The sequence below is a fragment of the Phyllobates terribilis genome, unplaced genomic scaffold, assembly GCF_046119375.1.
Source record: "Phyllobates terribilis strain yellow unplaced genomic scaffold, ASM4611937v1 Scaffold_9__5_contigs__length_417890890, whole genome shotgun sequence".
Taxonomy (NCBI): Eukaryota; Metazoa; Chordata; class Amphibia; order Anura; family Dendrobatidae; genus Phyllobates; species Phyllobates terribilis.
In genome coordinates, this window is record NW_027362769.1 from 187,070,462 (window position 1) to 187,087,606 (window position 17,145).

Consider the following 17,145-nt stretch of genomic DNA (forward strand, 5'->3'; position numbering starts at 1 on the left):
ATAGCTCCCTCTGCGCGCAAGGACTCTCTAGCATAGCTCCCTCTGCGCGCAAGGACTCTCTAGCATAGCTCCCTCTGCGCGCAAGGACTCTCTAGCATAGCTCCCTCTGCGCGCAAGGACTCTCTAGCATAGCTCCCTCTGCGCGCAAGGACTCTCTAGCATAGCTCCCTCTGCGCGCAAGGACTCTCTAGCATAGCTCCCTCTGCGCGCAAGGACTCTCTAGCATAGCTCCCTCTGCGCGCAAGGACTCTCTAGCATAGCTCCCTCTGCGCGCAAGGACTCTCTAGCATAGCTCCCTCTGCGCGCAAGGACTCTCTAGCATAGCTCCCTCTGCGCGCAAGGACTCTCTAGCATAGCTCCCTCTGCGCGCAAGGACTCTCTAGCATAGCTCCCTCTGCGCGCAAGGACTCTCTAGCATAGCTCCCTCTGCGCGCAAGGACTCTCTAGCATAGCTCCCTCTGCGCGCAAGGACTCTCTAGCATAGCTCCCTCTGCGCGCAAGGACTCTCTAGCATAGCTCCCTCTGCGCGCAAGGACTCTCTAGCATAGCTCCCTCTGCGCGCAAGGACTCTCTAGCATAGCTCCCTCTGCGCGCAAGGACTCTCTAGCATAGCTCCCTCTGCGCGCAAGGACTCTCTAGCATAGCTCCCTCTGCGCGCAAGGACTCTCTAGCATAGCTCCCTCTGCGCGCAAGGACTCTCTAGCATAGCTCCCTCTGCGCGCAAGGACTCTCTAGCATAGCTCCCTCTGCGCGCAAGGACTCTCTAGCATAGCTCCCTCTGCGCGCAAGGACTCTCTAGCATAGCTCCCTCTGCGCGCAAGGACTCTCTAGCATAGCTCCCTCTGCGCGCAAGGACTCTCTAGCATAGCTCCCTCTGCGCGCAAGGACTCTCTAGCATAGCTCCCTCTGCGCGCAAGGACTCTCTAGCATAGCTCCCTCTGCGCGCAAGGACTCTCTAGCATAGCTCCCTCTGCGCGCAAGGACTCTCTAGCATAGCTCCCTCTGCGCGCAAGGACTCTCTAGCATAGCTCCCTCTGCGCGCAAGGACTCTCTAGCATAGCTCCCTCTGCGCGCAAGGACTCTCTAGCATAGCTCCCTCTGCGCGCAAGGACTCTCTAGCATAGCTCCCTCTGCGCGCAAGGACTCTCTAGCATAGCTCCCTCTGCGCGCAAGGACTCTCTAGCATAGCTCCCTCTGCGCGCAAGGACTCTCTAGCATAGCTCCCTCTGCGCGCAAGGACTCTCTAGCATAGCTCCCTCTGCGCGCAAGGACTCTCTAGCATAGCTCCCTCTGCGCGCAAGGACTCTCTAGCATAGCTCCCTCTGCGCGCAAGGACTCTCTAGCATAGCTCCCTCTGCGCGCAAGGACTCTCTAGCATAGCTCCCTCTGCGCGCAAGGACTCTCTAGCATAGCTCCCTCTGCGCGCAAGGACTCTCTAGCATAGCTCCCTCTGCGCGCAAGGACTCTCTAGCATAGCTCCCTCTGCGCGCAAGGACTCTCTAGCATAGCTCCCTCTGCGCGCAAGGACTCTCTAGCATAGCTCCCTCTGCGCGCAAGGACTCTCTAGCATAGCTCCCTCTGCGCGCAAGGACTCTCTAGCATAGCTCCCTCTGCGCGCAAGGACTCTCTAGCATAGCTCCCTCTGCGCGCAAGGACTCTCTAGCATAGCTCCCTCTGCGCGCAAGGACTCTCTAGCATAGCTCCCTCTGCGCGCAAGGACTCTCTAGCATAGCTCCCTCTGCGCGCAAGGACTCTCTAGCATAGCTCCCTCTGCGCGCAAGGACTCTCTAGCATAGCTCCCTCTGCGCGCAAGGACTCTCTAGCATAGCTCCCTCTGCGCGCAAGGACTCTATATAATGAGTTTCATTTTTTGTATTGAACTGAAATAAATGAACTTTTTGATGATATTCTAATTTAATGAGATGCACCTGTATGTACACAATGACTGCACCAGCAGAATAGTGAGTGCAGCTCTGGAGTATAATACAGAATGTAACTCAGGATCAGTAATGTAATGTATGTACACAGTGACTGCACCAGCAGCATACTGGGTGCAGCTCTGATCAGCTGCTAGTCAGTGTGGTGATTACGGGTGTGGTGGCTGCAGATCCTGCTGTGAGCTCCTGATCTCTGAGAACCAACACCTCTCCACCTGGGGACCTGCTCTCTCTCTTTCCCGGAGGGAGAGCTGGTTTCTGGGATGAGTGAAGGAGCCAAGCCCCAGGCTTCTGCTTCCCGAACCAGGCCGGCGGGGGGCAGAAGAAACCAGCAACCGGCCTGCACATCAGAGGACTCGGGGGTGAGACGCTGCACCAGGAGTCGCAGCAATGTGGCTCCTACTCCTCCCGGGATTGTGGAGACCCCTAGAAGCCGCAAGGCTTCCAGCATGGAGGTAAAGCCTGACAGCGGTGTGCATGATGGTGCTCCTTCCGGAGGAAAGCGGAGTGCTCACGGAGGTGAGGCCGACCTCCCTGAGGGGGGTTGGGCGCTGCAGGGACCCCGGGAGTCTGTGTCCACCTATGCCTCCCGGGTCATGATCCGCCTCCGTGAGTATGAAGATGCCAGTAAGCTCATCAGGAGGCTCCGGAAGGAGCTGCGCTGCACAAGCGCCAAAGCTGCGGGGGCCTCCAAACAGAGCAAGGCTAAACTCCAGGCCGAGGTAAAGCGACTGACCAGCGAGATTCACCTGCTGGAACTGAGGAAAGCTGACATCAGGAAGCAGAGTGGTCATTTCAAAGAAAAACTAATAAATGAAGACCGCTTTAGAGAAATGGCTGATACCAGAGAGCAAAGGCAGATGGGGCTGCAGCCTGAGAGCCAGGTGGATGATGAGAGTGATGATGACCAGTAGGAAGCCCCACCTGGCAGCCTGCAAAGTCACCCGCAGGCCACGTGCAGCGAGCTCCCTGCAGGACAGGCGACAGTGACATCCGGTCGCAGTTCTGCCGGCTCTGTGGAGGACAGTGACAGCAGCGGCCAGGGAGGGGCGCTAATGGCGGAGATTAAGCTCCTGGAGTCCCCAGTGTGCCTCCAAAACTTCCATCTTGGTGACGATCTACCAGAAGAGGCACCTGGGGGCCACAAAAAGGCAAAGAAGACCAAGCCAAAGCTGCAGGAGGCGGTAAGATACGTATATGCCCCCCTCCCTGTACCCCCTGAGTCGGCAGCAGGCTCAGCTCGCTGTATAAGCCCCGTTGCCCATCCCAGCCCGGGTTCTGCTGTGGATCCGGTGCAAAGGCGCGGGGAGATTACAGAGCGCGGTAGTGAGGCGCAGAGCTCCGTCTCTGCTTGTAGTAGCGGGGACGCAGCAGGAGGTGCATCAGCCGAGAGGCTGGACAGTGAGGGCGGCCCGGCGGCGGGCGTTCCATCAGGCCACGATGCTGTGGTGCGCTCCTCAGTGGGAGGGGGGAGCAGCCCGGTGTCGGGGGCAGCTCCGGTAGCCTCGGCACCTCTGAATGCTGTTGCCGCTGATCACTTAGTTGAGAAGCGACGGCGGTGTGAGGGGGCTGTCGGGGCTGAGTGTTCCGGTCCTCCCACGAAAGTGCTATTTTGTGTTGGCGTCGCTGGTCCGGAAGATCCTGATGCTAAAGATCAGCGGCGCCTAACAGCATCTAAAGATCAGCGGCACATTATTCCGAATGCCAAACAGCGGAAATTACCGACCAATGATGTGGAGGGCACACACAAGACCAGGGGTGAGGTCGCCTCCAGTTCCATGGAAGTGACTGAGCCCCTTGTGCCTGATGCGGAGGTCAAAATGTCATCCGCCATTGTTACTGGTCCAGCAGGAATGAATGTGGTGGTGGGGGTGAATGAGGCTAATTCATTGTCTAGTGGTGTGGTTGCTGGTTTGGTGGAGGGTGAGATGGAGGTGGGTAATGGTGTTGCTGTTCGGGCTGATGTGGTCACTGGTCCGGTTGCCCCCCTGGGGGTGGCAACACCTGTCCAGAGTTATGCCAGTGTCACCTCCGGGGCAAATAGGGCATCCTCCTTGTCTCCGGGCTTTGGGGACGGCATGTTGCAACGGCGCCTTCTGGAGGCTCTAAAGAAGGGGGAGAGATCACTAATGGTAGAGGGTCGAGAGGTTGATCTATCCTTCTGGATAGAGAGGCATGGCCTCGGGGCCTTCCGAGAGCAAAAAGGGGGGGATACAGTGTGGTCCCTCCCAACAGCCGGGCCAGGCAGTGTGCGTAGGAATGTGGTCCGTCTTCGGTGGAGGGGCAGTGATGCATGTCCTCCAAGGTCTAAAGTTGTGGAGCTCCTGCTGAGGATGGGCTTCAAGGCGATTGACATCTACGCCTTGATACATGCCTATTCCACGCCTGAGTTTGATATCAGCTTTGTTCGGCCGGAGGGGCTTGAGCTCTTCTGGGCGAATTATGAGCTGGCAAAAAATGAGCCCGGCTGGCGAGACTTTGCCGTTCAGGCAGTGTCTCGCCAAAACCAAATCAAGAAAGTGACCGTGATGAATCGTAACGAGTCGCTTTCTTGCTATGACATCATGACGTGGCTTGGTCGGTATGGAGAGGTGGTGGAGATGCCAAAGAAAAACCGCGACGAGTTTGGTATCTGGTCAGGGGCCTGGACGTTTATGGTAAAACTTAAGCGTTCAGGTGGTACGGTTGCCCACATTCCATCGTCTGCCTTCCTGGGTAGGGATCGTATCCTGGTCTTCTACCAGGGGCAACCGAAGCTCTGTCACAGGTGCGGCGACCCCACACACTTCAGTGCAAACTGCACCGTGCAGAAATGCGCGTTGTGTGGGGGTGTCGGCCATCTTGCCGCCTCTTGTGTGGAGATTAGGTGCCACCTGTGTGGTGAGTTAGGTCACCCATTCAGCCGTTGTCCTCGCTCCTTCGCTAATGCAGTCGAGACCCCGGTGGGAGTAAGCCGTGAGGCCGATTCTGCTGGGGAGGGGACTAGCAGGGGTGGGGGAGCCGAGGGGCCAGGGAAGAAAAGCAATAAAAAGACGCCTGCCCAGCTGAGGCGTCTAGACAAGTGCAGACAGGAGAGGGAGCGGGGCGAGCCCCAGACTACCGGGGCAGCCCCTGTCCTGGATGCCAGTCTTGCTGCTGAGGCCCCGAGGGATGATGAGTTGGATGAGGAGGTCAGCAGGATCCACAGGGAGGAAACTGCCTCTGCCTCAGAATCCTCCCATTATGAAAGTATGGATGAGGATAATAAGCGGTGGCTAGAGAACAAGCGTAAGCTCGGCACCAAAAAGAAGAAAAAGAAGGGAGATAAAACATCTTCTCCCGCTCTGACCAAGGTACCTAAGGAAGGTAAAACTGACTCCCCTCTGGTTGGTCTTTCTAACCGGTTCCAAGCCCTTGATAACATCTCTTCCTCTGAGGAGGAGGCCGAGGGTGAGGTTCCGGCTTCAGCGGAGCTTACAGGGGGTGCCGAGTCTCCTTCTCCTGGGGATGCAGGGTCCTTGGGGGGAGGGACTGGCCCAGAGTCCGGAGACGAGGACGAGAAAAGAAGGAAAAATGTGGGAATGGACACCTCTGTGTCATTAAAGAGGGGGAAGGATTCCTCCTCTGAGGCAGAGGGTAAGGGGAGTGGGAAGAAGAAAGCCATCTAACTCAATCACCAATGATGGCGGTACCCACTCCGTTGACGCTGGCTTCCATTAATGTCGCCAGCATTAAGTCAAATATGGCTAGATTTGCGGCCTTTGATTTTCTCAGCCGGGTTGAAGCTAACATTTTCTTTTTGCAAGAGACCAGGCTGCCAAATATGGCAGAGGTGTTTATAGCTAAGAGGGAGTGGAGACTCGGGCCCTCCTATTGGTCTCTTGCGGCCGAGCCGTATAGCGGAGTGGCGGTCCTTTTTACCGCACCAGTAGAATGCCGACGGGTTATTGAGTTAGAAATGGGGAGGTGCCTGATATTAGATGTCCTCATGAAGGGACAGGAGCTTCGGCTCATTAACATTTATGGTCCCCAATCTAAGTGGGACCGGAAGTGTCTCTTTACGAGGATCAAGCCCTACCTTTTTACGAGTCGGCAGGTCGTCTTTGGAGGGGACTTCAACACTGTCACGAGGCCCCGGGATAGAGGAGGTTCCAGAGACAAGCTGGCTTATGATAGCGTCGCCGTTAATAGTATAGCTAGTGAGGCTCGCCTGGTGGATGTCCACATCCGGCACACCGCAGGCCACGAGGGGTTCACCTATCATAGAGGTAACTGCAGGTCCAGGATAGACAGGTTTTATTTAAAGGAGGAAGCCGTCTCTTCAGCAGTATCTGTTGTTGAGGTGGAGTTCTCCGATCACTGTATGATTTTGTTTTCCCTGAATGTTACTGAGACCCCCCGGATGGGAAGAGGCTTTTGGAGGCTCAATTCGTCTCTCTTGGAAGAAGCGGAGATAAGACAGTCCTTTGAGGATTTTCTTCAGAGCCAGGTACCCTTACTGGATCTTTGTAGTAGTAAGTCAGAGTGGTGGGAGATGTTCAAGAAAAGGGTGGCGAGATTCTTCCGCCAGCTCTCGAGCCTCAGGAGCCTGGACAGGTATTGCCTGTATCAGGGCCTAAGGAGGAAACTCGAGCATCTTGTCTCAACTGGAGGTAGCCGCGAGGAGATCTCCAGAGTGAAATCTTTGCTAATGAGGTGTCAGTATGATAGACAAGCATCTTTGGTTTTTGAGAGGGATTACGGGAAGTACCGCTCGCCCGACCCTTACAGAAACTGCAAGATGTCAGTGAATAGTAAAGTTGTTACAGGACTTTGACACTGCGGGGTCCCTGAAAAGATCCAGATCGGGGATCCTGGAGGTTGTCAGATCCTTCTACTCGCACCTCTTGGGGAAGAGGGATCTGGATTGGGATGAGATGTCGGCTTTTCTGTCTGAAGCCGTCCCCGAACCAGGGGTAGACCCCTCTCTTGGCGTTTTGACAGAGATGATCAGGGAAGAGGAAGTTAAGTTGGCGATTGAAGGGCTTGCCCTGAAGAAATCTCCCGGTCCGGATGGCTTAACATCTGAATTCTATAAGACCTTTAAGGACGCCTTGGTTCCCCTCTTGACTGAGGTATTCAATGAGTGTCTTTCCTCGGGCACTCTGCCAAAGTCAATGAGGAGGTCTGCCCTGATCATCTTGTCAAAGGGTAAGGACCCATCTTGCATTGAGAATTGGCGTCCCATAGCGCTTCTCAATGCAGACAGGAAGGTTTTGGCAAAGGTGCTGTTTAATCGGCTGGTGAAATTTGCACCCCAGCTCCTTTCGGGGGCCCAGCATTGCTCTGTTCCGGGCCGCAGTACAATTAGTGCTGTACTCTGTGTCCGAGAGGCGGTGGAGCAGGGTAGGGCTGGCCACTGGAAGGGGTACATGCTGTCATTGGACCAGGCAAAAGCGTTTGATCGGGTTAATCATGAGTACCTCTGGTCTGTCCTTCTGAGGTATGGCCTGCCGGGGGGGGGTTCGTTGATTGGCTTAAGACCTTGTACACTGGGGCAGAGAGTTTCCCGCTTGTGAACGATTGGATTGGCAGCTCTTTTGAGGTTGGGTGTGGTGTTCGCCAGGGTTGTCCCTTGAGCCCGCTACTGTACGCGTTTTCGATTGTCCCACTTCTTAGGAGGGTGGAGCGTGGACCGTTAGCTGGGATCGGGATGGACCAGGCAGCATCGGAAGCCACTCTGAGAGTGGTGGCATATGCCGATGACGTCACCGTTTTTGTTTCCTCTGATGGGGAGGCAGAATGGCTGATGTCAGAGGTAAATCGCTACTCGGAGGCATCCGGGTCTAAGATCAACCGGAATAAGTGTGAGAGTCTCTGGCTGGGAGGAGGAGATCCTGGTTTTGATCTCCCGGACACCCTTCCAGGACCCAAAGTCTCTGCAAAAGTTCTTGGCATCGAATTTGGCCAGGGGGATTACCCCAAACAAAATTGGGACAGCAGGCTAGAGATCGCCACTCAGAAGGTGAACCAATGGAAGGGTTGGTCTTTGACCCTAAGGGAAAGGGTAAACCTGATCAAAACTTACCTGCTCACTTTGCTGATCTATCTGGGCAGTGTGTGCATCTTGCCAGAGCCTCTCTGGACTCGGGTCTACAGTTTGTTCTTTCAACTGTTATGGGGGAATAGACTGAACCTGGTCAAGAGGGAGGTTACTTAACGTACGAGGAGACTAGGAGGGTTGGGTATGGTCAACCCTGTGGTATTCCTTGTGAATACCTTCATTAAGATCAATATTGCAAACCTCTGGAAAGAGAGGGCTCCTCCGTGGGTATTCTCCTGTAAGGGATGGTTTCAGCCTTTCTTCCAGGAATGGGAGACTGGAGGGCAAGTGAAGGATCTCCGCACACCGCATGGACATCTCCCGGCTTACGCTACCGTGGTTCTGAAGGTAATTCGCCGGTGGGGTCTGGGAATGTGGGAGGTCAGGACTCTGCCAAGGAAGCTCCTTGACAAAAGGGTTCTGTTGACCCATTTTCAGAGGCCTCTGGCGCTCAGGGATTGCCCAAGTCGGGATCTTGGGGTGGGTCTGCATCTTTTGAATTCTATCAGGATCCCCTCGAAGGTTTGGGACTTGGCTTGGCGCTGCTTCCATGGGAAACTGTGTGTGAGGGACAATCTGAAGTGTAGGAGCTCTGAGGACAGGAACTGTCCTCGGGAGCATTGTGGTACCATGCTTGAAAGCATGGACCACTTCCTGCTTCGTTGTCCCTTTAACACAGAGGTGTACAACAGGGTGGGCGCCTCCATTGGCTGGCCCCGGCTGGCCGGTCTCTCTTATGCGGAATGGGCCTATGGAGCATTCGGGGACCTGGGTGGTCGGGACCGCTGCACCTTATTTCTAGTTAGCGCAGTGGTTAGGTATCACATGTGGAACGCACGGTGCTTAGTATCGACGCAGCGGAAAATCCTCCCAGTGGACGATGTGTTTAGGACCATACTCGGTGACCTGGTGAAGGTGCGTTCTCTGGAGTATGAGAGACTGGGTACACGGAGGGCCGCTCTCCTCTGGAGGGGCTTTTCTTTTAGTGTGCCCTAGTCTGGTCGTCTCCTCTCCTGGTGGTGGGCTGCTGCTGACACCATAGATTTTTGTTTTATTGATCAGTAGACAGTGATGTAGGGCTGCAGGCGCCGAACTTGGGCTTTGTCAGTTGTGGTTATTGTATTGTTTGTTTCTGTATATATTGTATATATGGGTTTGGGTGTAGGTGTTAGGTTGGGTGGAGGGAAAAGGGGGGAGGTGGGTTCATCTTGTGGGACACTGGTTATTTGGGTGAATAACTGGCACTGCCTGATCTGGCCTATGGACGTTGGACATGGACTGAGGCATGAGACGCAGGAGCAGCTCTCAGGTCAGTGCCGGGGAGGGACTGGTGGGCTCGAGTGTGGGGGGTTTTGTTTTGTCTTGTATATATTTGTATAGTTAGTATTTATTTTATTTATTAAAAAAAAAAAAAAAAAAAATTTATATATTAGTTTGTATATAATTTGTCGGTTATTGTTTATTATATTGTTATTTTTTGTTTGGTAACCAGACCAGATGTCATGGTGTAGGTAGTTATTATTGTGTGTATATATGTATAATATGTGTGTGAGGAGAGAGGGAGCGGCTGGACCAGTTCATTACATTGTTTATTTTCTGGTTATTAATTTTGTTATGTTTCTGTTATTATTATTGTTATGTTTTTCATTTTTATAATAAAAAGATCTACAGGATGTAACTCAGGATCAGTAATGTAATGTATGTACACAGTGACTGCACCAGCAGAATAGTGAGTGCAGCTCTGGAGTATAATACAGGATGTAACTCAGGATCAGTAATGTAATGTATGTACACAGTGACTGCACCAGCAGAATAGTGAGTGCAGCTCTGGAGTATAATACAGGATGTAACTCAGGATCAGTAATGTAATGTATGTACACAGTGACTGCACCAGCAGACTAGTGAGTGCAGCTCTGGAGGATAATAAAGGATGTAACTCAGGATCAGTAATGTAATGTATGTACACAGTGACTGCACCAGCAGAATAGTGAGTGCAGCTCTGGAGTATAATACAGGAGGTAACTCAGGATCAGTAATGTAATGTATGTACACAGTGACTGCACCAGCAGAATAGCGAGTGCAGCTCTGGAGTATAATACAGGATGTAACTCAGGATCAGTAATGTAATGTATGTACACAGTGACTGCACCAGCAGAATAGTGAGTGCAGCTCTGGAGTATAATACAGGATGTAACTCCGGATCAGTAATGTAATGTATGTACACAGTGACTGCACCAGCAGAATAGTGAGTGCAGCTCTGGAGGATAATACAGGATGTAACTCAGGATCAGTAATGTATGTACACAATGACTGCACAAGCAGAATAGTGAGCGCAGCTCTGGATTCATTTTGGGTGTATGTGGCATTGATTTTGTAGGTGACTTTTGATGATTTTCTGGGGTGAATCCTCCTCTCTGCAGGGATCTCTAATGTCACCTTTGTGTTTCCGGGGTCTGGGGTCCTCCTCACACTTGTGCAGATCACTGACAGCAGTCGGGGCGACAGGTCGCAGATATTGATCATCAGTCGATGACCTTTCACATTTTGATTGGTCTTCGTGAACTTTATCAATCATGGAAGAAACAGGAAATCAAAGATGGTGACGAGCGAGAGATCAGCGGGGATTGGATCCGGGTACAAACAGTTAAACAGTGGGGGAAAAAAAAGTATTTATTCAGCCCCCAATTGTGCAAGTTCTCCCACTTAATAAGATGAGAGGCCTGTAATTGACATCATAGGTCGACCTCGACTATGAGAGACAAAATGAGAAAACAAATCCCGAATATCACATTGTCTGATTTGGAAATATTTTTTTTTCATATTTCGGTGGAGAATAAGTATTTGGTCAATTACAAACAAGCGAGATTTCTGTCTCTCGCAGACCTGTAACTTCTTCTTTAAGAGGCTCCTCTGTCCTCCACTCATTACCTGTAGTACTGGCTCCTCTGTCCTCCACTCATTACCTGTAGTACTGGCTCCTCTGTCCTCCACTCATTACCTGTAGTACTGGCTCCTCTGTCCTCCACTCATTACCTGTAGTACTGGCTCCTCTGTCCTCCGCTCATTACCTGTAGTACTGGCTCCTCCGTCCTCTGCTCATTACCTGTAGTACTGGCTCCTCTGTCCTCCGCTCATTACCTGTAGTACTGGCTCCTCTGTCCTCCGCTCATTACCTGTAGTACTGGCTCCTCCGTCCTCTGCTCATTACCTGTAGTACTGGCTCCTCTGTCCTCCGCTCATTACCTGTAGTACTGGCTCCTCTGTCCTCCACTCATTACCTGTAGTACTGGCTCCTCTGTCCTCCACTCATTACCTGTAGTACTGGCTCCTCTGTCCTCCACTCATTACCTGTAGTACTGGCTCCTGTTTGAACTTGTTATCAGTATAAAAGACACCTGTCCGCAACCTCAAACAGTCACACTCCAAACTCCACTATGGTGAAGACCAAAGAGCTGTCGAAGGACACCAGAAACAAAATTGTAGCCCTGCACCAGGCTGGGAAGACTGAATCTGCAATAGGCAAGCAGCTTGGTGTGAAGAAATCAACTGTGGGAGCAATAATCAGAAAATGGAAGACATACAAGACCACTGATAATCTCCCTCGATCTGCGGCTCCACACAAGATCTCACCCCGTGGGGTCAAAATGATCTCAAGAATGGAGAGCAAAAATCTCAGAACCACACAGGGGGGACCTAGTGAATCACCCGCAGAGTGCTGGGACAAACGTTACACAGAATACCATCAGTAACACACTACGCCGCCAGGGACTCAGATCCTGCAGTACCACTCGTGCCCCCCTGCTTAAGCCATTACATGTCTGGGCCCGTCAGAAGTTTGCTAGAGAGCATTTGGATGACCCAGAAGAGTATTGGGAGAATGTCATATGGTCGGATGAAACCAAAGTGGAACTGTTTGGTAGAAACACAACTCGTCGTGTTTGGAGGAGAAAGATGCTGAGTTACATCCAAAGAACACCATACCTACTGTGAAGCATGGGGGTGGCAACATCATGCTTTGGGGCTGTTTCTCTGCCAAGGGACAAGGACGACTGATCCGTGTACATGAAAGAATGAATCCTTCCATCAGCAAGGGCATTGAAGATGAAACGTGGCTGAGTCTTTCAGCATGACAATGATCCCAAGCACACCGCCAGGGCAACGAAGGAGTGGTTTCGTAAGAAGCATTTCAAGGTCCTGGAGTGGCCTAGCCAGTCTCCAGATCTAAACCCTATAGAAAACCTTTGGAGGGAGTTGAAAGTCCGTGTTGTCCAGCGACAGCCCCAAAACATCACTGCTCTAGAGGAGATCTGCATGGAGGAATGGGCCGACATACCAGCAACAGTGTGTGCCAACCTGGTGAAGACTTACAGAAAACGTTTCACCTCTGTCATTGCCAACAAAGGAAATATAACAAAGTATTCAGATGAACTTTTGTAATTGACCAAATACTTATTTTCCACCAAAATTTAAAAAAAAAAATATTTCTAAATCAGAGAATGTGATATTCGGGATTTGTTTTCTCCTTTTGTCTCTCATAGTTGAGGTCGACCTATGATGTCAATTACAGGCCGACCTCATCTTTGTAAGTGGGAGAACTTGCACAATTGGTGGCTGAATAAATACTATTTTTCCCCACTGTTTGTATACTCAGTAATGTATGTACACAGTGACTGCACCAGCAGAATAGTGAGTGCAGCTCTGGAGTATAATGCAGGATGTAACTCAGGATCAGTAATGTAATGTATGTACACAGTGACTGCACCAGCAGAATAGTGAGTGCAGCTCTGGAGTATAATACAGGATGTAACTCAGGATCAGTAATGTAATGTATGTACACAGTGACTGCACCAGCAGAATAGTGAGTGCAGCTCTGGAGTATAATACAGGAGGTAACTCGGGATCAGTAATGTAATGTATGTACACAGTGACTGCACCAGCAGAATAGTGAGCGCAGCTCTGGAGTATAATACAGGATGTAACTCCGGATCAGTAATGTAATGTATGTACACAGTGACTGCACCAGCAGAATAGTGAGTGCAGCTCTGGAGTATAATACAGGATGTAACTCAGGATCAGTAATGTAATGTATGTACACAGTGACTGCACCAGCAGAATAGTGAGTGCAGCTCTGGAGTATAATACAGGATGTAACTCAGGATCAGTAATGTAATGTATGTACACAGTGACTGCACCAGCAGAATAGTGAGTGCAGCTCTGGAGTATAATACAGGATGTAACTCAGGATCAGTAATGTAATGTATGTACACAGTGACTGCACCAGCAGAATAGTGAGTGCAGCTCTGGAGTATAATACAGGAGGTAACTCGGGATCAGTAATGTAATGTATGTACACAGTGACTGCACCAGCAGAATAGTGAGCGCAGCTCTGGAGTATAATACAGGATGTAACTCCGGATCAGTAATGTAATGTATGTACACAGTGACTGCACCAGCAGAATTGTGAGTGCAGCTCTGGAGTATAATACAGGATGTAACTCAGGATCAGTAATGTAATGTATGTACACAGTGACTGCACCAGCAGAATAGTGAGCGCAGCTCTGGAGTATGCTCTAGGAGAACCTTGAGATTTGTGTGGTATATAATCTATATATTTTGTGCTTTATCTCCAGGCTCATACATGGTGGTCAGCTGCTGAATGGATTTGCGGGACCCACTGCTATGAACGCTGCTCCTCTTCTTTCCACGACGTGGTTCTCTCCAGATGAGCGTGCTACAGCCACCGCCATTGCCTCCATGTTGAACTACTTAGGAGGAGCTTGTGCATTTTTAATTGGACCTTTAATTGTTCCTGCTCCTAACAATACATCCGGCAGCTTCCTGACGGAAGAACACGAGGCCACGATCAAGGATCGGATTGAGGCCGTGATGTACACAGGTACGTACAGATTAGACTATGCAGTCGCAGTTTCGGGGTGGATACCAATATGGATCCGTCTCCTGGACTCTTAACTGATGCTTAGTTTTGCAGCAGCTCGAGTTGCTCTATTGCAGTGATTAGCAGATTTACCTTTCAGTCTGATTCTCTCCTGCACAATGTGGGGAGATATAAGTGGCCCCAGACATAACCTTTTATGTGCAGATCATGGGAGCATCAGCCGTTCAGATCTGCGGCTGCAATGTCTTTTAGGTGGTCTCCGCTCCGACCCTCTGACGTGAGTTTTGGTTTCATAGCTGTTGTTCTGTTGCAGAGTTTGGGATCATCTCGCTGCTGTTTGCGGCTGTTCTGGCTTACTTCCCCTCCCGGCCCCCAGTGCCCCCCAGTGTAGCTGCTGCCGGCCGCAGGCTCGGATACAGGAGCAGCATCAGAAAGTTGCTCAGGTGAGTCCAGTACTGATTGGTGCTATAATTTGGATTACTCTTTGCAGAGCTGCACTCTCGCTCCTGTGTGTTTTTTTTTTTTTTTTTCTAATTTAACCACCAGTGATCCTAAAATTTAAATTTGCAATTCTTCTCCTAACAATCCTCAACAGACCATGGATGACACAAAAGATCATGAAGACACGTTTGTTTTTGATCCAAGGCTTAGATAAGGATCAAGTCTATGGTCCATGAAAATTAAGGATGGTGCACGGGTGCCGTCCGTGTGAATTCCTCTGATGCCCGTCTCTAACATTGGAATGGATAGGAGAAGCTTTGCAAATTTTTGTTTGTGTACAAGAAAATCCCTGAGGCTATGTGCCCACGATGCAGAAATGAAGCAGAAAATTTCTGCATCTCCCTGGAAGAAAAAACGCATGCAGATTGACAAGCGCTTTCCAGGCGATGGCATCACTTGGAAAGTGCTTGACAACTAGGTCACACTGTATAAATCCATGCAACCAGGATGGATTTATACAGTGTGAACCGTAAAAATTAAAACAAATAAAGCTATACTCACCCCCGAGGCCCCAGTGTGGCTGCAGCGTTGCTTCCTGGCTGGTTCCCGGCTGCCGGCATATCGCGAGACAGAGCGGTGAAGGGCCTGCGGTCACATGACTGACGTCACCGCAGGTCCTCAAGCGATGCCGGCATTCAGAGAGAACCCGCCGGACAGGTGAATATAACTTTATTTGTTATTTTATTCTTTTTTTACAGGTAAAATGGTACCCAGGTCTGGATGAGAGTCTCCTCTCCTCCAGAACTGGGTACCATCCGCACATAGAGACGCATAGAAGCCACTTGTAAAAATGTACAGTCGCAGTTTCTATGCGTCTCAATGCAAGTCAATGGCGGGAGTTCCGCTGCGCTTCCGCAAAATTAAATGACATGCTGCGGATTTTTGTACGCAGCATAAACGCTGCGGAAAAATCCGCAGCATGTGCATAGAACATGCGGAATCCCCATGGGGGGCGGATTACCTAGCGTTTCCGCTGCGGAAATTCCGCAGCATAAACGCTTGAAAAACGCTACGTGGGCACGCAGCCTGATGGTAAAAACGAAACTGATAATTTGGTCTGCACACTGATGAAAATCAGTGATTGTTATTGTATGTGATAAGGAGCGACATCTGAACGAGGCCTTACACCGTCGACACGTGGGTCAGATACGCATCGTCTTTCTGGATAGTAAACTGACCGCATCTTACAGTAATTTATACCCACCTTGTGGAGAAAATCTGCCATGGAAATTGCCCTGTACTGAGGATTTGTAGTCTACGGTAATTCATCATTTCTGCTGCAGATTTTCACCGATGTGCTGCAGAGTGAAACCTGCACGATTTTGTACAGTTTACGCTGCTGAAGATTTGCTGCCAGTTTTCCGCCGTCACTTCTGGACGCATCCTAATCGGAGATGAACGAGTCTATGGCGGCTTCAATAGTCCCTGGCCGCAGGGCAGGAGCCCTCCGAAACGTCTCCGACCTGCCGGCATCCTCGGCGCCTCTTCTGATTTGTAGGCCCGGCACAACATATAATCATTGCAGCTTGATGTCACACTGGGTCCACCAATCGGAAGAGGCGCTGGGGATGGCGGCAGGTAGATGATTCCATGGATTACTCACGTGGGTCTGGACCTGGCTCCTGCGAACTGATCCCATCATCTCTAATCCTAATAGTAGATCTTGCACCCATGTGTTGCAGCATGCTGCAGGGTCTGTTCTCATAGGACTTGGCAGCACCGTAAATATTGTGCCACGTGACTGATGGGGGCGACCGGAGAACACAGCGGAGCCGTCCTCTTACATCCGTCTGTCAGATTAACAGCCGCACTCAGAGCTCATCGCTCAGCTCTCATCTTTCTGCATTGCTTTTGATCTCGCTAGTCTCTCTGCTTCCTGTTCTAGTCTTACGACTGTGTGTGACTGCTGCAGCCAATCACTTGGGCACTGCTATGGCCATTGAATGGCAATGGCTGCAGCAGTCACATGTCCATAAGGCCAGCGGAGAATGTACAGAGACAGGTGGGGGGCCCTGCCGATGCTGGAAGAGGAGCTGGGGGGATTCTGATAGATGCAGAAAGTCCGCCACCTTCTGAGATACTTTACCAGACGCCATTGTGCCGATGCTCTGAGCGCTGCGTGTCTGCAGGTGGAGTCTCCCCTGATGGTTGTACAGTGTCGGCCTGTGCTCCGGGCGGTTCTGATTACGGAGGATTGTCTGTCCTCGCTGTGCGGATGCTCGTGTCCTGTGATATTCCTGATGACATTCATTCTTTGGCTCGTGCACCGGATCTGATTCATTCTCCCTGGATGAATAAAGGGGCATTTACAGGAGTTATCCTTCAGATCCGCCTCTGCTCTGGCGTACCCGATGTTCAGCATTGTGGCGCGGGGGCTCGCCGCCTCCCGGGGGGATTAATTCCGGTGAATTGTGCGGCCACCAGTTGCTTCTGTGACAGGAGCAATGATTGTAATACGTGTTTATACAGGAGCTGCGGATTACACCTCCCCGGGCTTTGATAAATGCAGCCGGTGATGCGGGGCCCTCGCTCACACGGAGATGAACGTCTCCGCCTGCAGTTGTTTCTGGAGCCGCATTAGTTTGTTAATACATAGAAGCAAATGAAATCCATTCCTGTAAGTGACACGCGGGATTAATTTAATTGAGACTTTTAACAGCTTCCTGCGGTAAATGGAGCAGAATTCAGACAAGTGAGAATGACTTATTCCCTGTTATTCCACTCGCAGACGACGGCTCCAGAGAGGCGGC

The 17,145-nt window shown here is 51.1% G+C and overlaps 1 protein-coding gene across 2 annotated transcripts in view; it reads left to right on the forward strand.

Moving 5' to 3' along the window:
* Positions 1 to 17,145, forward strand: part of SLC49A4 (solute carrier family 49 member 4) — a 55,138-nt gene that overhangs the window by 12,792 nt on the left and 25,201 nt on the right. For both annotated transcript variants that reach the window (XM_073647517.1, XM_073647518.1), the window contains exons 3-4: positions 13,629 to 13,894; positions 14,208 to 14,337. In XM_073647517.1, the coding sequence (XP_073503618.1) occupies positions 13,629 to 13,894; positions 14,208 to 14,337 (396 nt within the window). The remainder of the gene's footprint in view (positions 1 to 13,628; positions 13,895 to 14,207; positions 14,338 to 17,145) is intronic.